This window comes from Calonectris borealis, chromosome 1, assembly GCF_964195595.1.
Source record: "Calonectris borealis chromosome 1, bCalBor7.hap1.2, whole genome shotgun sequence".
NCBI classification, from domain to species: Eukaryota; Metazoa; Chordata; class Aves; order Procellariiformes; family Procellariidae; genus Calonectris; species Calonectris borealis.
In genome coordinates this window covers 68,335,049-68,360,375 of record NC_134312.1, presented here as the reverse complement: position 1 = coordinate 68,360,375, position 25,327 = coordinate 68,335,049, and the positions used below count along the sequence as shown (strand labels likewise).

Genomic DNA, 25,327 nt, shown 5'->3' with positions numbered 1-25,327 from the left:
TACAACATCAGTACATACATTGCATATGCAGCCTGATTACACTACAGGAGTTACTCTCCCCAGCTTTGCTTCTTTTTCCACAAACACATCCAAAAAAGTACTTCATTTAACTTACAAAATTGTGGATTACTATCAGTTATGACAGTATGACATACAAAGTATAGGCCAAGTACCAGCAGCCAACAGAAAATCCTTACAATAATCACTAGAGAACTCCGTGCCAGACGTCTCTCCTTCAGAGATAGATCTCTCATTCAGTGATCCTTCAGGGATTCATCATAAACCCCTCAAATAATTGCCAGGTGTTCTGCGTGTTCTTGCAAGATAGACGAAATCAAAAAGGGATCTCATGTAGGGAAAGACTAAAGAGTTCCAGAAACAGTTTTATGGGGTGACCAAAATTTGCATCTAGATGAGGTATACTCAAGGAATACCTTGCATAAATACCAGTATTAGTACTAGCATTTCACAAACTTAAAAGTCCTAAAACACATTGGAGGAGCACTTTTTTATTTTTTTAAGCCTCAATCCACCAATGATGCAGTTTTCCTGTGATCTACCAGAATACCCATCTTCATCTCAGGTTTCTCATAAAGGGAAGCAGTAATAATGTTTCCATGCTTACCTGACAGGTTGACTTATGAAATCAGTTGTTGCATCACTTGCATGTTTATTGTAGACTTTCACAATGATACCATACACATTAGAGACATTTACAACGCACTGTGTACATCTTCCTTAGCAAACAGCATACAAGTTGTAGATCTAAAAAGCTACTCAAAGTCAGAAATATTTCAGACAATATCAAACGTACCACTAATATGCAAATTTTAAAATATGCACATTATCTTTCACAGAGCAAGGAAATTGAGCATAGTTGAGTCAGGAGAAAAAAACCACTCAAATATTTAACAGTAGGCAAGTGGTAGGATGAACAATTAAGAATACTGGCATGATGAAGCATACTCTGCATCCAGAAGCATAATTGGCTTTACAGTTCAACCCTGAATAATTTTAGAATTAGTTAAACTATTACAGAAAACAGTTTAATTGAAATGCAGATGGAGGGACTGGTCAGCTCCTATTATCTAAAGCAACACAGGATACAATACATAAAAACAGTGAGTGTTTTGCTGTACGGTAAATCAAGATAACAATATGCACACCTTGAACATAAAAGGACTATCTCTATAGAAGCTGGGGAAAAAAAGAAACCCTTTGGGGTTGGATTGACCTGCAAGAAAAGGCTTTGACAGCTAAAATTTAATGTAAGACAGCTGAGATGAAGGATTATCAACAGAGTAATCTCCAAGATGATTCAAAGGAAACACCTAGGGAAAAGTGCTAGAGGAAGTTTAAGATGAATATTCATGACTTTTTTCTTGGAATTTGGGGACTACAAGGCAGTACTGCCATTGGCAAGGCTATTCTGCATTAAACTAAGTTTTTTTTCTGAAGACTACTACTGGGAATATCCTGCACTGCCAGATTACCAACCATGACCTAGGCAACCTCAGATACTCACCACAACCTATCTGTGAATCAGCTATTCAAACTGTTACAGCTTATCCAAAAAGTCTGTTTCTCATTACATTGTGCTTTACTCACATACTGTCTGTCCTTGGTCTGGTGCCACTTTCTTTCAATTGTTTGAATAGGAACACTGAAGGAATTTCTTGAAGACAAACTATAATGTCTGAGAATGTCACGGTCCCAAGGGCCTACCTTAAACAGGTCATCACAACCTGTGAACAGGCTTCCTTGTTTTCATTTTACCTCCTACTTTGTCACACTGAAGAATTCTACCTGCAGTTCAAAATTAACTTTAGTTGTGAACTGAAGGGCATCATCCAAACAGAAAGTTAAAAAGATTCAAATCCTCTTTCCATACAGTGAAATATCTGATGTTCTATGCATCATATACCAAGATTATTAATTATTAATCATGTTTAACATTGAAAAAGTTTCCTTATCCAAAAAGTTATCTGAAAACATTTTTAGCACCATGGCTCCATCTGAAACACACTCTTATCTGTTCAGCAAGTCCGCATACACAAGAAGCCACGGAAGCTGGAATTCAAATAAAAGTGGTTTGTCAGAAAAGCTGCACAAGTGTTCTGATACTGCATCCCTTGTTTCAGTGACAATAACTACATTTCTGGGGGATAAGAGTAGGTAAGTAGATTTGAGACTTTTTGTATTTCTGTTTAAATTAAATTCCTTGACATACTACACAACCCCAAACAACATCCCAGTAAAACAATTTTAATTAAGCTAAAGACAGTATCATAAAAACAACAGATGCTCAGACCTGTTTTTAGTCTCAAATCCACTAGTTACTACTTCAGTAAGTACACAGGCTTACTCTTGCTAGAAAGGTCAGTCAAGAATTATCTTTTCCCACTCTCGAAACAACTGAGGCTACACAAGACCCCTTTTTCACAGGCAGAGACAGGACTCAGATAGAACTCTGGACAGATATCTAATAGAGCAGCCATTTTCATTTTCAGAATAAGAGCCTTCTGTCCAACCACCAGGCAACAGGATGTGAGTAGAAGCAGGATGAAGTCCATATAAGCAGCAGTCTGGAAGCACCTGAGAACCAGTTCCTTTGCCCATCCTCTGTTGCCACTCCCACATTTCCTTCAATTAACTCAGAAACAATCCAAGTGCCAAGATAAACTTTCCAATCAAAATTCTAATGTTTGAATGCTTAGTATCTAGAGATATTGATGAGAATCTCACCAATTCCTTCTGAAGTTTCAGGTAGCTTTGTAATTTTTTTTTCCTAAAGACTCTACCACTACAAAATTTTTCCACAGGATAGCTATAATCCAAATAGAGACCTCAGTACTTTCATTGGACAGCTGTGTGATACAGTCTCTTGGGAGTTCAATTCTAAGACCTCTTTTGCTAGGAGATCAAAAGGTGGAAGTGTCATTAGATAGTTTTAAACCCTCAAAAAATTCTTAAGACAGTTTTCTTGTTACCACCACAGCGTTTTGTGCTTAGAACTTCAAGTTTCTTAGTTTGGGCCACAAAATTGAATTATGACAGAAGATGCAGAGAGGGAAGATAAGTACTTTATCAACTCCTCGTTTTCTAATTGTTTACCAAAAACGAGTGCTGCAGCACCTCAGAAATACTGGAAATAGGCTTCAGTAGCCACCAACAATATTACAGAGTAGCAAGTTTTAAAACTCAAAATTTATGATTAACTGCACCAGCATCAATACTTAACAGCCTGCAATTGTGAAAGAGACAAGACCAACAGGCTGTCCAGTAAGCAGGAGCTGGACAGATGGATCAGTCTCAGAGTTACAGTCCTATCTTCACAGCTGTTAGCAGGCTGAAAAATTTATGAACAGGCTTCTTCAGAATGAGTTGCAACATATCTGTCCATCAGAAACAGACATTCCCCCTTCTGATTTCACTTCGCAAGTAATAAAATCCAGACTGCATTGCAAACAAAGAACTGCAGTCCCCCCCCACCCCCCAACTTGCTCTTGCCCTGAGCACTTCAGCTACAGAGGCTGCTAGTTTTTTGATGCTATTTTAATCTCTCCTATGCTTCCAACACATGTTGAATATCAAGAAACTTTCCTGTAATTTGCTATTTCAAAGTATGCTTTCTCAGATAGACCTGGTCCATTCTTAGTCACCTTCTGCTGAAGGTTCACATAACCAATCGGTTTGGCTCTACATCTGCAGAGCAAATTAGTGCTCAATACAAACCAAACCGAGATAGCCTGACCACTTTCAACATACCAAATTGCTGACTTAGTCCAAACGACGCTATTTCAGAATTAGTCACACATATAAGGCTCTAAGGTGGAAACTGAAATTTATGCCACTATGAATTCTTCTTATCTCAACTGACTTAAGTATGCTTGCATCTAAATAAGGACTTCACAAGAGATCTATTGGCAGCGATCAGCTTTGTAGAAATAGGACCCTTTTCTCCAAAATTCATGTTCCTTCCAAAGACAGACAGTGGAATGGGATGGTATCGTAAGAACATGGTGAAATCTTAAGACCATAGAAGAGACTATGGCCACATACCCAGAATTTCATTTTTAAAAAAATTGAGGGAACAATTTCCAGGTAATCTGAGGGATAACTGCCTTTTCCTATTTTAAGTTCCTGCCAACCCTTCCCTCCAAAGCACTTTCAAGTTTCCACTTCCCAGGAGGGGCAAACAACATTAGAAGATAGCACAGACCTGGCTCTGAGCTAATTAAAAAGGAATTCCCATACAACATGCTGGACACTAAACACTAGAACAAACCTAAAAGCAGTCCAGTACTACTCTGATTATAGCTAAGTTAGACTGTTTAGATTTTTTGCACTTGTTTCATTTACATACATTTCTTTGGATTTTTATTTTTCCCCCTCTCTCTGCACAATTATGACTACTATCATTAAAAAAAAAACACAAACATTTCTCTAACTCTGTAGTCTGTATAGGAACAGTGTTTGCTCGTGGCCCTACTTCACTGAAACCCTGAACATCAAGAGTCCAGTCTGATGTGAAAAATCCAAAAGGTATTTAGAAGGCCAAACTGTAAACATACAAACTCCTGTATTTTAAAATACATTAGACAGAAAAAGATAAAGATAATTGCCAAATCTAGTAAAAAAAAATACATATACATATTCCATTCTATCCATATCATTTTTCCCTCAAGGCTTGTGGGAAAGCAGACAGATTTTGACATGGGCATTTGCTTTTAAAATAATAAAAAAAATTCACTTTGCAAGATTCAAATTTACTATAACTAAAGCCATTTGAGCAGTGTATTTCCACAGATGTTTGCATCAGATTAACTACAACATGCCAGTACCAAAGCTAGTTCCCCATCATCTGAACACTGAGGTTAATAGCTACCAAGTCTGCTGCTTCTGCAAAAAGAGGCTGCTGTTCCACAACAGATTTTCTACTTGAAAAGTTCAATTCCTATTCCTCCAGAGAAACTTACGTCCTGATGAAGCAAGCCATTAACATGAGGATGTTAAACTTTACTAGCTTATATAGTTGCAACACAAACGAGGGAACTGAATTACATTGTACAGCTTTCTGTCTTGCATTTCCCATCCTGAGGGTTTGACTTGAACATGCTGTACAAAAAGTAATTATCATTTGTAAAACATAAAGGAAACACGCATTGTAAGTTGAACAAACTGCTTCATATGGCATCACATGGATGCTAACACGGACTACTGGCAGGCTAGAACATGGATTAAGTCATTAGAGTTTAAAAAAGACACGCTTTACAAGTAAGTCTAATCTAGAAAATACCACTTATTCTAAAGCTTTATTATCTCAAAACTATTTACTTGGAAATACTTCCTCAGAGTAAAGACAACCCACCTGTCTCAATGCTGCTTTTAGGTCCCCGCTTCACAACTCTGAAGTTCAAAAGCTTAAGGCACCAATGGATGCAACAAAGCAAGCGCTTTTCTCTGAAGCATCTGTACCATCGTGGCTGAAGCTTCTTAAACAATTAAGCTCAAGACAGACACTTGGCTTGAAAACTTGCAGCGCAGGTGGTTAAAAGGTACACACCAGTTGGGCAACTGAAGCAGCATCTTATGACAGGAATCAAACTTAAGTGGTGCTACCTCATGTATTATTCCGATGTGTCCTGGTAAAGAATTTAAAGTAGATGACCATTATGTAAATACAGAGCATTACCAACACATTTCTTCCAAGACAGCTTGCAAAATTAGAGACCATTACAGATCCAAACTCCACGAAAATTACATACTTATGCTATAGAGCTGACCTCTCAATCTGCTTGATCAACTGTGCAGTCCAAAAAGTGCAGTAACTGAATTCAGTAAGCAGCCTCCTAACACTGGATGAGTGAACTGTATTCAAGAGGAAAAAACACCTGATTGACATTCATGTTAAGCACATGCATCACCCGCACTGCACTAACTCCGAGTATTACAACAATATATACAACTGATTACTCAGTTCTGGGCTCTCAGACACAGACTCTTTTCATTTCACCAGATTAAAACCAGGTTAAAACCAGAAGGTCTCATGCATTAGAAAAAATTTATTTCAAGAATATTTCCAGTGATTGATGAGGATAGAGCTTATCTGGAAAGAGATGCATGTTTTCCCTTAGATTAACGTCAGCAGTTCTACTGAAGGAATCCAGCCCATCATGAACATGAAAGACAAATATGCGAATTTTCATACTTTCAGAAGAAGCAAAATAGGTATCAACTTGCACATTATGACAACTAATGGGTCATAATGCAAAGAAATTCAGTTATATACAGCTTAATAATAATTTTAACCATCGTTTCAGGTACCGTCACCAAGTCTTGCACTGAACATTCAAATACTACATTGTTGTGGTAGGATTTTTGCCAGCAGTGCCCAGAGGGGCTCCAAAAGTAAGCAACATGTCTCTTCATGTCACTCCACCCAAAGAACTCCCCCAAACGACCTCTTTTGCAACTTCATCTCACTGCTACTATAATGCTTGGATTTTTAGTTATTCAGCACAAGAGCATACTCCTCTACTGGTTTTAGCATAGTGTTACTGAAAAGAGCTAACAGCAACTATTGCTCCATTTGCGGATCCTTTTCTGAATAAAATCAGAAAACTATTAATGCTCTACAGGTTGTGTTTTCTAAAGCACAACACTCCAAACATAACACATGAAGTTCAGTCCTTTGAGCTACTGTTTAGTTACTCCAGAAGGTGTTTTCTATCCAAAGTTCCACAGCTGCAATATCCAAATTAGATCTGCAAGTAATCCAGTGGATTACTTCTTAGGAAAAGATAAGAGGAAACAGCAAGATAGGAGACTAGACGATACACATCATCTCCTGACCCTCAGGATCAAAAGAAACCACACTTGATATCCACAACCTATAGGGCACAAAAACCTAACATTGCCCCACATCAGTAACAACTGTGGAAAGCAGCTGCAGTGCCACTCAAGTCTACCAGTAAGCCTTTTGTCCTTAAGCTTCCTCTGCACCACTTCTTTCAGGGAAACTGGCATACTTGTCATGGAATAACCAGTTGGGTCCCTATAGTTAGCTTATACAATATCATTACTGCTAGCCAGACATTGAATTAGAAGCCAAGATACAAGACAGATGAAACTGTAACTCCTCATCCAATCAAACGTTTTTCCCCATAAACACTACAGCAGGAATCATGTAGGAACACTGAAGAAAACAAAAATCATGGCACGTATTTCAATTTTAAAAAGTGCTATTATTTGGATTCTCCAAGTTATATCATCACCAGCCATAGTCCTGTAGATACTCTGGGGTAACCTGGGCATATGGCTAGATAGGAATAGCCTCTACACTTCCACCATCCAGGAAGAACCAAAAACCAACCAACACAATAGCCACAGATGCTTACAAAAAAGTGAAACTAAACTGATAAAAAGGCAAATTAATTCAGCTCGGTTTCCCCAATAAGACAGTCGACCCTTCTTATCTTTGATGAATGTGTCGCAGGATGCGATAAAGTGCATAGCGCCACAACCCTTGATCTCTGCTTGACAGCAGTCATCATTCAAGGCTCAAGATATTTTGTTATCCTACCATGTCTAACAGACTGTTCAAAATCCACAAAAGACAGGTAGGCTATAGCTATACTTGCTATTTCCAAGAGCACACACTGATGACTCCCAGACCCTCAAACTGTAAACCTGACACTAAACTAGAAAATGGCCATTCAGATGAGGTTCCAGATGAAAGACTTCCTAGTGCTTTGACACCAAAGCAAGAGATCACACGTCAATATACAGCTGAAAAAACACGAACATTTATCAGAATATGACCTATCCCAGACAACTTATTTTATAGAAAGTCAAAGAACAGGGAGAACTGCAAGCCCATCATGATTCTGAAGGAAGGAAGTTGCAGACTTTTTAAAACATACATCCATAAACACTGTCAATACATTAATGAAAAGCATGCTCTCGGTTCCCGTCATCTAGACTAACTGCGTGGATTCAAACACAACAGAAGTTTTCACTGAAGGACACGTGCAATTCAAAGGCCACAAAATCCTCATTAAAGGACTCCAGAACAGCTTCACAGTCTCCCTAACTCCCACTAGACTTCTCAAACCTCTAGAGCTGCAAATCACCTCCTTCAAGATGGCTGCAAGGGCTTCTATTGCACAAGCACTGCATTAGTGAATTCTACAAGCCAGAAGAAAACTGTTTCTGAAACACAACATACCTGGGAGCAAAAGTGAGATCTATGCAGACAAAGCAACTCAACCTATGTTTTGGGGTTTTGTTTTGGGTTTTTTCGGTGGTGGTTTTGGGGGGGGGTTAGAGTTTGGGGTTTTTTTGTTGTTTTTTTTTTTTTTTAAGCCTGCAGAGACTAGGAGCTAACAGTGTGGTCAACTGCATTTATTGTTCCATTGCCTAAAAGTGTTAACCATAGACAATAAAAATATCTTAAGTACCCCTCTGAACTACAAAGCTTTTTAGAGTAACAGGCACAACTCCTCTCAAGGTTTGAGAAGCAGGTCGTTCGACTAAAACATGGCCCATTTTCCTGTTTGTTTTTTTTTTAAGCGTAAGTCTGTAATTACTGCAAATTTTTGTTTTATTTCTAATTCAGTTTCAGTCCTACACACTGCAGTCTTCACTAGTCAAGAACTACAATCTCACTTTACATTAGTTTTCTGCAGAGAAGTTATTTTAAGTTAATGACCATGCCCATTCTCCCATTAAAGTGTTTTTTCAGTCATGTTCTTAGCACTCAAGTTTTTTTATGGCACTTTTTTTCACATTATGCTCAGCAGCCCATGCAACACATTGCATTTTGCAACCAAATAGCCAATGGCCACTGGCAGAATTCCACCCCCCCTTTCTCAATATTATTGGAATAAATCAAGGCTTATTTGCACATGGATGGCAGCAAAAACCCTCTGCAACCTGCAAAGTCAAGTTAACCCCCTTAATTATCAGTGTCAAGTAGATTTATTATGAATCTCATTACACTTCATTCATTGTTAGCTAGGATGACATCAGGTATCTCAGCTTTTTTCCTAGAAACCAATATTGAAACAGACTGAGGATTATCAACTGGCCAAAAGACCACTGGGTAATAGTATGGATAAATGTTCTTACCTAATAAAACTACAAAAGGAAAGGAGACAATAAGACGACCTGAGAGCAATCCTTTTAGCTACTTTTGCAACAGCATCAGTAAAATCCACCATCAGTGGCTGAAACATTATCATCAGTATAAGAGAACTTCTGTAATACTCTGGAAGAATTCTAACTTCACATGAAAAAAGAATTTGGATTTAAGTGGTTCAACTTCATTCCTTCTTTCAGTGAGTCTTAGACTGTTTCTAACAGTTTCATAGTACAGTTTTATTTCAAGTTAGAGTAATGCTTACAGCCCTCTGAACTAACAATTTGGTCACCAACTTGTGATCCCAGTGACTCCTGATAAACTCACAGCTGTTGGACTGAGTATTTATACATGAAACAACTGACGTATTTCCATCTGGTCTTCATGACAAGAGGATGACTAAATAGAATGGCAAATCACTACTGCTTCCAAACAAAACTCAGGGAAGAGGAAAGGGAAACTGCTGAGTTGGACTGCCCTTGACCCACGACAAACAGACAACTCAGCTGTCACTTGTGTTTTGGTCATTCGAGAAGCAGCAGAAAGTATATCTGAAAAGAGACACCCTATTCAGCTGAAGCTCAATCTAGTCCATGGATTTTTTTCCCTTCCTGGAAAGAGATTTGGCTTGAGAAGGGGGAAGGGAGAAGGCAAGAGTATAAGGCAAATTCCCAAGAGAACAAAAGTAAGCACATTTCCATGGGTAAGATTGATTTACCAGCTGGAAAATCTAAGTTTGGAAGAAAGGCAGCTCCAGGAGTCAGAATTTAGATGCAAGTTTTAACCATGCTCTTTTTTTTTTCCTTTTTTTTTTTTTCTTTTTTTTTTTTTTTTTTTTTTTACATAGGGTAGCCAAACACAGATACAAAATCTGCTTCATTCCAGAGTGCAAAGGAGGAGAAGGAAAAAAAAAAAAAAAAATATCCTTGTTTTGCCAGATGGCTTATACAGGGACCACAGCAGGATTCAGGAAGGCTAAAGTTAGAAAATAAAGCAAAAAAGTGACATTGGCAATAACTGATACAGTGTTTTGTTGGGGGGGGAGGAATGAGAATACTTCCTGAACAGGTAAGAAGCAAGAACAATTACCATTCCCACACAGGAACAAGAAAAACAAAAGATACCATTTCCCTACATATTATTGCCAGAGAAGATAAGGACAGAAGTCAAAGGGAAAGTGGAAAATAGTTTTCTACATTGTCAACCAACTCATTCTTTCCATGCTAAATTCCAATGCCAACTTCCTCAGATTTCATACTCCTCTTAAGCGACAAAATATACCTAAATCACCACTATGCTTACAGCTTGCTGCTTTTTAACTGCACTCATCCACACCAACCTAGTTTACATGCACATCAGTCGAGTCATTACCTGGTATTTATCAGTGATTTTAGATGGAATAGTTGCGCTCCTTCAAATTTTACAAGTTTACCCAAACCATGCGGTTTGTTGCAAAAAGTTATCAAGATCAGAAGTTGAGCAACATATACTCTTGGATGTGCCACAACAGTAAAATCACACAACGCAAGCATACTTTAGAAATTCAGTATTATCTTATAAGCTGCCACATTAGAAGCCACAACTGTTTTCTGACAGGGGTCAAACCACTGAGGAACTGTAGTGAAGCAAACCTTCAGTTAAACAATTCAGAACACTAACCAGCAATTTGCAATAATAGTAAATAACAGAGGCTACCACAAAAAGAATTCTGGGAATTATTTTGCTGATGTTGAAAGTGCAGTTAGCTGCTTTAGCACAGCTGATCCTGGCATACTTCCTTCGGTTAGCCCGACCTAATCTAAAGCTACTTAAGCTTTCTTCACAAAACTGAACCATTTCTTTGCTTCAGCATTTGAGATAATTACTGTTTGCACTAGTGTTAGTTTTCATACGGGAAAAAAGGACTACCAGAGTTCTTGCAGATTCTTATGAATCACTTTATCAGCAACCTCAAATTCAAAACCCTACCATTTACATGGTTTAGGATCTAAGGATGCTTTCTCCCAGATGCCAAGGAATAATGGGATTTTTACAGTATGGGTTTATCAAGCAGAAACCATTTATAGCGTAGGTACATGAGGAGTTTTCCTAACATTTGGGGCAGCAATTCTCTGCAAAGTTTTTCTCATTCTTGTTCAACTCAACACTTTAGAGTTCTTCATCTATATATCTTAGAAAACAGATCCAGAAAGCCTTCCAGAACAGCTAGTCATCTACCACTAGCTAGGCCACAGATGCTGGTTTGGGATAGATCATAGAATCATTTAGGTTGGAAAAGACTTTTAAGATCATCAGGTCCAACCGTAAACCTAACACTGTTCTCCAGTTCCAGAAAAACTCTTTCAAACACCTAAATTATGGTCACAAAGTTTTACTTTAAAGACGAAATGTGTAGGTTCACAATCTATTACAAAATACTAAAAACCCTCAATGAATAGCAACAAGTTGTCCATCATTACTGGCTACTGCCCTTATACAGCTCAAAGTCCGAACACCTGCATAAAATGACTTTACATGTTCATGTAAGTTACACAAATATTTAATCCACAAGTCTAAAAAAACCTGAGAAACTGAGGTATGTCAACAGTAGGTAGCTTGTTCAATAAAATATTAGTAAACTAACAATACAAAGGGAGGTATTTGGACAAAAAGCAGTGAAGAAATCCACAAATAAGTATTATATTAATGATACTTTCATGAACTAGCCATTCATAGCAATGGGAATTTTCAGAGTCAATTAATTGTTTAAAATTGCCTGGTTCCTAAAACTTTAAAATTCATGTCATGTACATCCTAAGAAACAAGGTTTTTTGCTATTCCTCACCTTTGCCTTGAAAATGCCTTTTCAACTCTCCAAGTTCCTTAGAAGAAACCACTTAAGTCAACAGTAATGACAGACTTAAGTGTCTCCAACACCAATAAATCAAACTTCAATTCTGCTTAGTTTTCTGGGATTCGCCCAAATTTGAGAAGTAAGATTTCATACTGGATGGGAGGAAGAAAAACATTTTTTTGAACCCTAGTCCCAAGATATGACAACTGGCTATTTTTCCTATTTGAAGTAAGTGCTTTCACATACATTTAGTCGTGTTCAGTTGCACTGTAATTTGTGCTGTATTACTGTTGTGGCACTTTTTTTTTACCCTCTCCATACATACACAGTTCCATGACAAACCCTGTATCCCATTTGATGCATCTATGCAAACACCTTGGAAACTCTAGGGACGCCAACTATAAGAAAAATCACCAGTCTATCAAAAAAGCAGAAAAGGAAGTGAACAATATATCATATTAAGCTATATTAGTCTAACCTGACTATAGCACATTTTGCTTTATAGGCACACTACCTAAATAGGTCATTTGGACAAAGTTGTTTACATTACTAACAGATAGAAGGGACAAATTACAAACTATAGGACCATTCTTAAATAGTTGCATTACAATCTAAAGCAACTGGAAAGATTTGTTCTCCTACACAGACAGAAAAAAATGCAGTCCCTAAACAACAGGATGTTAACCACTTATTTGTTCTGTGCATGAAACATGCTTCAAGCACAAATGCAACTCAAACTAGAACTCCCTGGGATCTTTTCACTTTCGGCAAACACAAGATGTCTACAACGTGAGAAGCCAAAATTCCTTGTTCTTCCTCCTCAGATTTCTCACTTTTTTTTTTTGTTGCCACAACCACTGAAAAGCACTGAACATTCAAGCAGGTAGTCCACAAAACCAAAAGGGAGCCCATAGAAAACACATGCATGTTTTCCTAGAGGAAACTTGAGTATTAAAAACAGTTTTTTTATGATAGATTTTCAGATATAGACCATGCACCAATCTGTTAATGTACTACAGCAGTTAAGTCTTCAGCAGCAACCCAGAGCCTCTTCACTTTTTTTTTTCCTGTTCCTGAGGGTAAATACTGAACCTCTCAGATACGTTCAGGCTTGTATAATGAGATCAGCAAAAGAAATCATACCATCACCTGAACTGGCTCACAGTTGCCATCAAGAGGCAAAAAAAATTCAAATTCAAGTGCCCTGTGTAATTCCCCGCCCACCTCCCCAGGTACAGACAACTTGAAATGCATTCTGCTTTTGAGCCACTTGTCTGCAGAAAAAAGCTGAAGCTGCATGCAGAGGAAGTAGAGAAAACCACAGAAAAAAACATTCTAAAACTAAACTTAAAGTGTTATTTTTGTATCAGACATTTCTACATTTCTGCAGTTTCACCATTTTTAGCACACTGTTCCTGGTAAACCTAGCAACTCACTAAGCCCCAAATCACGATAAATGCAAATAAAAACCATGCCCTCACAATCCATTCTACATACTGTCAATCTCTACTTGTCTACATCCAGAGAGGGCAATATAAAAAGAAATTTCAATCACTTTTCAGACAGTATTTCTTACTGTAGGATACTCGTCTGAATGGACTGCTTCTCAAGGACTCTCTGATTCGAGTTTAGTCTCACTTATCATATTTTTTGTTTAGGGAAGACTCAAAGGCTCTGAGTCCAAACCAGCTATAGCAAAACAGAGCACATTAAGTCAGCATCTTGCATTTTTATAGAGATACACAACTTAGATTTCCCAAGTGAAAACGTACCGTAAGCAGCTGAATGAAGAAAGAGACAAACCAAAAATAGTTTTATGTCAGAAAATATCTGTAGGAATAAAAGCCTCACTTAAAGGAAGCAGATTTGAAAACAGACATGGTAATACTTTGCAACATTTAAGCAAAACCTGCTAACAGTTCAGAAATTGCCATTAGCAGATGCATATTACATAAGTGTACACAGATTTGCAGATCCTGAAGATAATCAGCCTGGATTGCTGAAGTTTTTAATAGCAATATTGGTGGGTTATTGTTTGTATGTCATTAGTCTTTGCCAGGATAGAAGCAGTCAGAATACATTCAGATTGGGGTCATAGACTTGCCAGCAACAGTCAGCAAAGCAGAAACAAGTCACAGGGTTACTCCAAGAGAGGAAAGTGTCCAAGGAAAACTGGGTAACACCATCAGTTGGATAGTCTTAAACTATCATGAGACTGTATTAACTGGCCAAAACCAGATAAAATGCACATAATTGCTGGTATCAGCTTTGTACTATCTTCTGTTTAGCTCAGCATTCCTACATAGTTGTTTCAGATTTACCCCAATTACAAAGAGATCAGCATTCCTATTCTTTTCAAATTCTTCTAAATGGTAGTAATAAACTCTCAATCAGTTAAACGAGTTTTTTCCATTTGTAGCTTTTTACTTTCTGTTGCTGGCCCTGAATCTGCTATCAGAATCCACTATCTTCAGCTACTGATGCAATGAAATTAGGAATGTCTGAACCATCCAGATAAAAAAGATGATCCAAAACAGCTAAAGAGAAACAACGAAGCTTCTCCCTCATAAGGGGTCTCATAAAGTTTATTTTCCACACCATCTGCTGTCCTAAAGCATAAAAATAGCTGTTCAGTGGATAGCTATTAAAAGTTTCTATCAATGACCGCTTATTAACAGAGGCAATAGGATACGGACCATTCTGAACCATGGCTCAAAATGTAGCATCCACATCACAAGTTATGAGACTTGCCAAAGCTTCCTCTTTGTTTTAATCTTACTAGTAACATGCTAAAAGGAGTCCTGCTAACCACTCATGAAATTAGAAGACTTGAAAAGCACTATAGTGATCTTGCCCTGAGAACAGATACTCCAGAGAATTGTTGCCCAGACTATTGCCAATAGGTGAACCAGATGATTTCAGAATTATATTCTTGGGCACACTGAGTACAAAAAGAAATGTTATCCCCTACATTAAAACACACAGCCCTGGGCAAAGCATTAGTTCCAGTGTCATTGACACATCACTTAAAAGCTCATGGATATTTTAGTTACAAAACAGATGGCCATTAAATATAAACCTACTTTTTGCAGGATTTCTAAATTAAGAATGCAGGTAGCAATCCCAAAGATCCTGCTTATACCTAAAATGATAAATCCAAGCTTGGTAAGTTTGCCTCCCTAAGTGATTTAGAATGAGTTATCCTTGTAAAAATTGCTTACTGCTTTACATAGATATTAATACTTAAACAGACAAAAAAATACAGACGCAAGTCTGTTTTTTAGCAGGCTGCAGTTTCCTTTGCTGAAAAGTAAGCTAAGAGCACATTAAGTTGCTTGTGAGCCATGCAAAGTAACATACAGTGCTGCTAGGAATTACCCAGGCAAATCTGGAAGTGCTTTAGAATAATTTAGGTATGTGCAATGCACCTGTCATCACCAGGTGAAAAGTTCAGAGTATGTTTGAGAACCAAATTTGAATTCTTCTGGTCATTATATTCCATCCCAGTTATTTTACTCTGTCTTACTAGAAAAAAAGACGACTTGGCAACATCTGTGATGATATTGTTGCAAGGACCTCCTTTTGGGTTAAGAGGATAGCATCACATAGCATAGAACATCATTAACACAACGTTTACCCTTACCTGCATGGTGTTAAGGAGTATTCTGTAGGTTGTGCCCATAAGACAAGTGAGCAAGCTCCCCTTCTCAAAGATGACATCAAGCGAGCCACAGATTCAATCCTAATCACCCCTTCACTTCCCCTGGCTTTCCCAAGGGGAATAATGAGGGCAACCAAAAACCACACGTTGAGAAGTGCTGGTATGACAATTTCTAAGTATACTGAGGAAGTTGGAAGTAAGGTAGAAAGAAGGATATATGTAGTATCTTGACCAGAGACATTCAAACGCTGTTTAAGTTTCAGTACATAGCCTGAATCATTCTCAAAATCAGCTAGAAGAAAGTCCTGGGGACTACCTTCCATAAAAATACTTATGAAGCCAGTATAAAAAGTTGAGTCTCATTTGTTAGGACAAGAATTTTAACACCATATTTGAAACGATTTTCAGATGCCTCACGTTATGTAAAAGCCTTCAACTATTCCGAGAAATCGATTTTCAAGCAGCACAACAAATCCAGCTATTTAGAATAGGGATTGTTTCAAGTATACTAAAAGAGTGTTTTTCCAGACATGGTATACACACATCATGATCAAGTTAAAACCATGGAATCATTATCTAAAGTTTTAAGAGTCGAAAATAGTAACTTTCTACCATCTGCTATTAAAAAAACCCACACGTGCTCTGCCAAGAGAAAGTCTTATGCCCAGCTGTGGAAGCACTGCAAACTTACATGATATTTGTTCTTTTTCTTATAGCCCAAATGTTACAGTCATTATGTCTGCATTTCCATTTTTCATAAGTTAATAACTCTCAAGACTAAGACAAGCTTGAAAATGTGAACTTAAAGATGGAAACAGAAAAATACTCAACTTTTATTTCAACTCAACCATGACTTGGAAGAACCAATTAATGATCTCAAAAAAAAAAAAAAAGAGGTTGCTAATCTTTACAGGAAGCGAGAGTTTTGAGGAGATGCATGACAGGAAACATCAAGGCTGCCACTGCTTAGTACAAACTTTGTCACATGCAGTATGGAGAACCTGGGTGACAGTCAGAGCTGTGCTGTTTAACAACAAGCTGCTGGTATGAAACAAAAAAAAACAACAACAAAATAGAAAAAGGACATGTGGCCCAGACGGATGTTGCTAACCAAAAGGTACTGAATCTATACCGCACCATGCACTGCATCCATGGAGACGACCACAGATCCATTACTGCTTGTTTTATTTATTACTCTGCTAGACAGCTCTCAAAGGACTCTACAGAGGATATCTCCAGGGAGTTTTATCAGGTGGGGGTTTTTTCCCCTTTCAAAGAAAGATTATAATCCTAATACTTTTCCTTAGCCTTCAAAAGTTTAGTTATGAAGCTAAGCGTTTTTATTTTAAACCACAACAGCCCAAAACAAATCTCATTTAAGAGATTTAATTCTGCAGCTCTCAAACCAACCCAAACTGACAAATAAGAACCTGTTTATTTCCATAAGAAATGCTGCATTTTCAGAATGTACTTATCCGATTATATTTATTGCCTTGCAACCAGCCAGTTACAAATTGAACCACAGCCATCTCCAAAAGTGATATCCCTTTGAGGTAAGATTATTTTCCTAAGTAGAGGTCTCCTAACAGCTGCAGCTCCAGAATGTACTTTAAAGCTCCCTTCTCTCTTTCAGGGTCACCTTTGTAAAGTCTGAGGGAGCCTGACCACTGTTTATACTTCTGCAGGTAATTAGTCTGGCTCCTTTCCCATGTCATTTATCAAGCTGTCAATTGTATCAATTACAGCACAAACACTCAGGAATATGGCTGGGTTTTATTCCTTAGCCAAAGGAGAAATTTTCACATCAGACATTTGAAGCCAGTAAGTACCAGTAACTTTTTCTACCCTACAACATGGAAAACCAACAGAAAATTTAGACTTTACTGCACAAAATTTCAAGCTCCCTACACGTGCACGCTTGAAGACACTTGGAAATCCAGTGTAACCTTAAAGTGTTATAAATCGATTACACAGAGTTTTACAGCTTTTTGCTTTCAGCATTTTGGAATTTGTAGAGCTGAGAACAGTAAGAGAGCTCATAAGGACAGAATGATGTTCACAGAGATCGCCACATACCTTTATTAATCTACATTTGTGACAACTATGCATCTGACCCAGTAGTCGTCATGAACGGGAGGCACACCGCTGCTGTTAGAGTGGCTGTAATCACATACAGTTATGCTCACAGACTACTGGAGTTATTTTAAACACTGATGTGAAGAACAGGGTAGGCATGGGAGTCACCATACTGGATTAGACTTGAGCTTGATCTGTTCAGTAGAAGTTTTATAAAATATATTTTTAAATATTCAGAATTAAACCATGGTTAGAACTTTCAAAGAATGTATATTTGTTTCAGAATGTTGACTATTCCTCCAGAACTAGGAGAATGTAATCGTTTTCCAATAGCACTTAACAGACAGATGAATTCCAGGCCCACACTCCTCAGCTTCTCCTCACTGCCCATAGGTTCTGATCTGGTTTTCCATTTTGCTTTAATGTAGCTATATGATTGTGCATCAGAGCTAGCATCTTTGCAGTCAGGCCTCCTAGTGAGCAATATGCAATGAGCTTTAAAAAAAAAAGACTACAGGATGCCACAGTTATGTGTTACAGACCTTTTTTGGTTGTCAGACTTGAACGTGCAGCTTCTGAAACATTCCCAGCTCAGCCAGTCCAGAAAGCAAAGAGATTTTTAAGAATTATACTTTGACTTCAGTAAGCTGATATTTATCATGGTGAGCCTGCAGTGGAGTCTATACTCCAGAGTATAAAAACTACATTCCATTGTTGTCTGCTGACCTAAAAATCAGTATTAAATAAAGCTTTAAGTCTAAGAGATAAAGATAGGTACAGTTAAATCTGAAGTGAAGATATACATCATATCCAAGCAACTTCCTGTATTGTGAGTTTTAAGTTAGCTTCTACACATTGTTATACTCAGAAAAATTCTGACATATGGAAATATTATTTAGCACCTCACTACTTCCTGTAATAAAGTGACAACCAGTTGCATTATCATTTTTACCGGAGTGCACTACAGAATCTCATGGTTCACATTTGGTTATGGCATTATGTTTGTTCTCAACTGTTTTTTCATTACTACTGCCCACGTAAAGAAAAATCCATTTTTTAAGTTGGAGTATTTGTATACCACACTTGGTCTATAGTTAACAGTCTGCAACAGAATTGCATACATGTAACCTACACTAGTTTATTACTCAGGAGATTTATAACTAAAGGTAACCAAATTTACATTCAGCTTCCCCTCAAAGTAGTAATGAGTACAACATTCTTCTTGCACCACTTTCACCTCTCGAACTCATTTCTTACCCCCAGAAGCTCTATCTCGCTTAGACACAGCCCTCAACCTCCTTTTACCCCTTCAACAGCTGACATGTTAAGCACAATAACCTGACTAACACTGCACTGAAGCCAGAGTAAGAATAGCAAAGTGACATACCAGCAAGAAGATGCATTCATGAACTGTAACTGCTGACTGACCAACCTATCCTTTCTGTCAAAGAAATACAAAGGACAGGAGTGATACAGCACATACCACACAAGCGGTGCTGTTCTCCAATACACACAGTTTACCAGGAATACGTTTTCAACTAACGTAAATATCTTTCTACTAACAGCTTCTGAATCATGCTTCTTTTAAGAGAGGACACTGTCCAAATGAAAGAAGGTAAGTCTTCAAATACGCAACAACATATAGTTCAAAAAAGAGGCCAATTTACCTTCCATATCATCAAGCACACTTTCATACTTGGAAAGTTACTAATTTGAATGACAGAACCCAGGGCAATAATTCTAGACACAAGATTTTGCAGTCCAGTAAGTGACTGCACCACCCTGTATTGTTCTATAAACCAGAAGTTAAATGTCTTGATTTAAAACCAACTCAAACTGAGACAGGGACTCATAAGATGACACATTATCCCTAAGATTTGGCTTTTACAAATCTTTTATGTGACTTTTGCTACCTTTGGCATGAGAGTATTACTTCGCATAGATAAACTTAACGCAACAGGAAAAGGCATCACATTTTAGCCACAGTGTTACCTGAACTGTACAGAGGTGACAAAAGACTTGCTGATGAGAAATGTAATTTAAAAAGACTAAGCAGTAACACAATTGTACAGGAAGAGTTATTTTAAATTACAATAGAAAACAGGAGCAATAACCACTCTTGCCAACTTCTACTTACTTAAAGACCATTAAAGCAGTAGCTCTAACTACTACTAAGCTCAATTTATGAGATGTGCTAATGACAACAGTAGGAGGCACAATTGACTCAGAATAACTGGAGTTGAGATGAATATATACAATGGGAATAAAAGTGTTTGAAGGCTAACACCACACTAACAATTTCCTTGCAGTAACTGAAGCTGAGCACTGGCCCTAAGCAGCTGCTGCTGAGCTCTTCACAGCTCCACTATGCTCACAGCAGGGCAGATATCGCACATTTAAATACCTGCATCCAATATTCAAACTAGATTCAGTCACAATTTGCTTCATATACACAGGCCACAAAGTAAACCAGGATAGTCCATCAGCCACACCTTTGTTAGGATTTTGTTGCACACCTATAAGCAACCCTGAAATACTCAATTCCTTCAAATCAAATCTTCCCATCTTCCACAGATCAAGAAAAACTAGAGCCTTGGCCAGCAGCTCCCTTGCTGGAGATACTAACACCACCATTAGGTTGCCCATAGAATTTCAGCTCTTTCTCCTTCTATTTCCTCCACAGTTCAGTACATCAAGCATAAGGGGCATTACAAGGCAGTTCGAGAGCTTTCTTAAGGATATGGAGCAACATTCTCCAGAGTATCAGCAGCAACTTGGAAACTCAAGCTGCATTTGATAAACAGCAACCCAAGCTCCTTTCAAAAGGAAGCATACCAATATTCTCAGATTTTACACTTTATCACTACAGAGCACATACATAAAAATTAGGTATAGTTGCATTATTTAGCATTAAAAAGTCATTCTGCCAGAGACTATCACAAAGTTTTGTGCTGTCCTTGATCCACAAGATTCCTACTACAGAATTTGCTCCAATACTTAAACACTGTAGTTTAACTGAGTTGAAAGCAACTGGCATCTTGCTTCCTTCCAAACAGCAGAAATTTTAAAGAAACTGAAGCATTTGAGGTATGCTAGAAGACCCTTAAAAGAACATATGCCCAAAGACTCTGCAAAAGTACGAACTGTTTTCGCCCCATTCTGTTATACACCTTGCAATCAAGAATTGTGATATACCTTTATTAACTCTGGACAAACCATGAAAGGAACAGTTTAGTCTGCATAATCATTCTTAGCAGCCGCATTCCGGGAGCACTACAGTAGCGCTGCTTCAAAGACTCTAGAGAGGTGGGACACATAGGATGCCCACGCTTGCTCGCGTGAACACAGAGAAGAACAGCTCTTCTATTGCTAAGGAACATTATTTCAATACAATTAAAAATAATCATCAGTTAGTTATGGTTGGAGTAATATAGCATGGAAGAAAGTCATTCACATTTCCCTAATAAAATAATTATGCTTTGAAGGTTCACCAATCCTCAAACCATAGCATCCTGGAAAATCAATGACATCTAAGTTTCAGTCCATCTTTGTGAATCCAGATTGTATTTTCATACAAATCACACATAATGAATATCACTAACCTGTCAAGAATTATATTTTCCTAGAGAAAGAAGAGGATGTACCCATCATACCAATGAATACCAAGTTCCTTCTTTTACTTCTAAATGCAAACAATAAAATAGGACTTAATCTTAAAACATTATACTAGCTGTAGAGTCTAGCTCCTTTAGCAAATACTTTTAACAGCTATAAAATTTATATTGCTGTTTCAAACTTGTCATTTTGTACACAGTCTCCTTACAAGAAGAAAACTACAGCCTTCAGAATAATTTAACCCACAAGGCACTCCTGTAACATCGTTAACCTCCAAGCAAAACATCAAATATTTCCCCCTTACAAATATTTTCATTCATGCTTTTTGCAATCTGTCATTTTAAATACTACTCATGAAATTCTTCAATCCATTGAAAGCTCAGCAACATGCCCTTTATAAATGATCTGCTTTATTAAATTACTTCAAAAAAGGTGCTTCTTCAGACACTTTGTCCACATCGTTCTGATGATAATAAGACAGAGGCAATGTTAGCAAAGTGACTGAAGCCAAGCTGACTTCAGTTTCTGATCAGTAAGTAAAGTGTAAAGATTAAAACAGATTTCAAGAGTTAAAGTCAAGGAACCCCAAAATTGCAAAGATTAAAATTTCAAACAATTTTGGTGGATTATTAATCTCCTCTCAGTTCAAACTGCACGTGAACATTATAAGCAGAGCCCAACACTGGATAATTTTTTTTACTTTAATGCTCAAAAGAAGACCACAGTAAGTATGTAGCTAGCATGGAGAAGCAAGGCATCTAAAGGGTCACAAAGAAAATTGGAAGCTTACTTACACAGTCAGTAAGCATAGAATATGGCAATAACATAATCAACCAAGATACTGGTAGAATGCTTGAGCAATCATCCAAAGGCAGATATGAATACAAATCGAGAAATCCTCTCATTTTGAGGGGAAGAAAGTTTTGGTGCAGTTACTGCAATGAGTCATTTGTGAGCAGCTAACTGCTTAAAAACCCCTCAAAGACTTCTGGGATTTTGACCCAATGCTCTTTTGTCTGCCCTAAATTGGATGGGAACACACACAATAATAAAGCCATACTATATGAACCCCTCTATGGATTGCACCGAAACCCAACACTAAAAAACAAGCACTATCCTTTTAATTTAATGCTGAGGCTTTGAAAACAAACTAGTACACCAGGTATTTGTTCCTGGTACTCCAAGCTCTTCCCCCTTCTTTTACAGTTGTTGCACAGTACCCTGCATCTCGGTTATACAAGCTCTGACTCACGTGGAACCAAGGGTGTTCTTGCCATCGTTAGACTGGGCTTCTACAGAACTCTGGCTCTGCTCAGGCTAGAAACCTGGTAGAAGAGTGGTGTCTTAGTCCAGGTTAATCTGCCAGTCATTTGGAAAAGTTAAACTTCAGGGTTTTTTTTTTTAAAAGCTTCAGAAAGGAAACAATTACTTTCTTCCTTGTGCCTGTTTCAAGTGAGAACCCTAGAACTTAGACTGAAAAAATAGCTTTGCAAAACTAAGCAAAGTGATGCACTACATGACTTTGTATTATAGGGTTACCTCCTACAAGAATCCACTGCCACAAACATACAAAATGTCTGTGAAATTAACATCTTAGTATTTTTTCCTAAGAAAAACACCTACAAAAATTTCAGAAAATTGAGGCTAGCTCAAGTTGACATTCACCTATACTGCAATGGGCACATTTTCCTTCAGCCTTCCTGAAGCTGTGCACGAGTATTTTTACAATCCTCCAAGTTGCCTTTTGGAGGCGTAAAACATGAGATGCTATAAGAAACAGAACTATAGAACATTTTCTGATGATAAAGCTAAAAAATTCTTCAGAGAGCAGAGTATTTAAAAGAATTAAAAGGCAAACTGACTCCAAGGAAAGACTGTACCTTTCTTCCAAAGGACTGCCTCAGATGAGGTCTGCAGTTCCCTGTCTGAATAAAGCAGACCTCGAGTTGATGGATTTTACCTCCCTTCAAGCACGCAGCCTAACACCTGGGAGAGTGACTGTGCTTTGGTAATTCACAATTTTTATTTATTTTACCTGCAGCTCGCACCAGGCGACTTCCACGGTGGTATCCGTATCCAGTCCTTTATACACAGTTTTGAAAGATCCTCTACCAATCTCGATGTCAAACTTCAGGAAGCGGCCATCCGGGGAGATGCCCACTGCCTTGGTCTCAAGCTCTTCGATGTCTTCCTGCTGTGTTCTCCGCTCCTCAGATTCCCGGCTGGCAGCTGACACGCTGCCAGCGGCACTAGTGGGGGGTAGTGCGGTTGCCTCGTCCTCCTCCTCCTCCTTGGGCAGCAGCGGGGCGGCATCCTTCGTGGCAGGGGGCTCCTGAGCAGACTGTCCTTCGAGGGGAAGCAGGGCAGGCGGCGGCGGCTGCTGCAGCAGTGAAGGAGCCTGGGCGGCGCTGACAGCGATGCAGGAGGTCCGGCTGGCACACTCGGGAGGAGAGACCAACGGAGCGGCGCTGCCTCCCAAGACAGTGGCCGAGGGCGCTGCGGGCTGCAAACTGGGTAGTTCCAAGGCCGTAGCGTTGGAGTCGCAGATCACACTACGGCGGAAGAAGCGGTGCTCGGTGGCTGCCGCCCCTCGGCTGTCCTTGTCCATGGTGTGGCGGCGGCGCCGGTACTCCTCACTACGGCCTCCGCTCCCTGCTCCGCTGCCTGCTACACCGGCCCCGGAGGCTCCGTGGTCGGCGGCGGCGGCTCCCAGCTTCTCCCCGATGGAGCTGTCCGAGCTGGAACCGTTCTTGGGCGGCGGCGGCGGCGGCGCCAGGAAGCGAGGGGCCGGGGTGCCGCTGTCTGCGGCGCCCCCCGACATCATGCCCCGGGGGAGCGCTGCTAGGGCGAGGCGGCGGCGGCGGGGAGGGGGAGGCGAGGGAAGGGGCCGGTCACTGAGCGGGGAGCGCGCCTGTCCGCGGCTGCCGTTGCAGCTGCAACAGAGGAGGGTCCCAAGGGCTCCTTACGGCGGAGCTGGGAGGCGGCTGCTGGGGAGGCTGGGCCGGCGGGGTGGGTCCCCGGTCAGTGTCTGCATCCATCCTGCAGCGGGGAGCCGGGCAGCGGGGCCGACATGGAGCACCAGGAGCGGAGACGGGGCGCGGGGATAGGGGCGGCGAGGGGAGGAAAAACCCAAGTGCCGGGCCCGGGCGGGGAGGGAGGCGCCCCGAGGCAGGCCCCCGATCGGGGGGAAGCCGGTGCCTCGCCTGGCTGCGTTAAGGCGAGAGGAGCGCGCTGCAATTATTCCCGGCGATGGAGAGAAAGCGGGGCAGGTCCGGGTGCTCCCCGGAGCAAGGGCCTGAGGGGAGGGGAGGGGAAGGGGCCGGGAGGCGAGGTGGGGAGAGGGGGGCAGGCCCCGCACGCCGGCCGCGGAGGAAGCTGCCGCGCTCAGTCACTCGCACCGGGCGGGGGAGGCCTGGGCAGGCCCAGCGCCCTCACCCCGGCGAGGGGGCAGGGAAAGGGGGCCCGGGGGCTCAGCCCCGCCTCACAGGGGCGCCCATGGCGGCCGCGGCCTCCACCTCCCGGCAGGCAGCCACCGCCCGCGCGCGGCCGGGCCGCGCTCCCTCCAACAGCGGCGGCCGCCGCCTCGCACGGAGCCGGAAACCCTCCTCCTGCCCCCCGCCCGCGGCTCGCAGCCTCTCCTCACCGGGGGCCGCCTGCCGCCGCCACAGGTGAGCCGAGTCCGGGTGGCGCCCCGCGCCGCGGCGGGGAGGAGGGAGCGGGAGCCGCCACGGCCGCCCCGGGGACGTCTCCGCGCTAAATGGCGACGGGAGCCCGAAACCGACACACAGGAGAGGGGGAGGAGGACCAGCGCCGCCGGCCACGCCCCCTTCCGCGCCCGCCCTGCGCACGCGCGCCCGCCCGCGCTGGGGAAGCGGCTCGCCCCCTCTCCCCTCCGCAGCCTCGGAGAGGTGGCAGCTCCCGTCGTGCACCGCGTCGCGCGCGGAGCGTCACGGGAGTTGTATTTCCCGTCGGTGGACAGGCGCCTCGCAGGGCCGCGGGA

General features: G+C 40.6%; 1 protein-coding gene across 8 annotated transcripts in view; it reads right to left on the bottom strand.

The window, feature by feature from the left end:
* Positions 1-25,099, bottom strand: part of WNK1 (WNK lysine deficient protein kinase 1) — a 109,015-nt gene extending 83,916 nt beyond the window's left edge. For 4 of the 8 annotated variants that reach the window (XM_075159199.1, XM_075159210.1, XM_075159236.1 and 1 more), the window contains exon 1: positions 23,363-25,097. In XM_075159199.1, coding sequence (XP_075015300.1) covers positions 23,363-24,151 — 789 coding nt within the window. In that variant the 5' untranslated portion in view covers positions 24,152-25,097. Of the gene's footprint in view, positions 1-23,362 lie in introns of all 8 variants that reach the window. The other 4 variants (XM_075159154.1, XM_075159188.1, XM_075159164.1 and 1 more) reach the window with 2 other exon arrangements.
* Between the last annotated feature and the right edge of the window lie 228 nt (positions 25,100-25,327).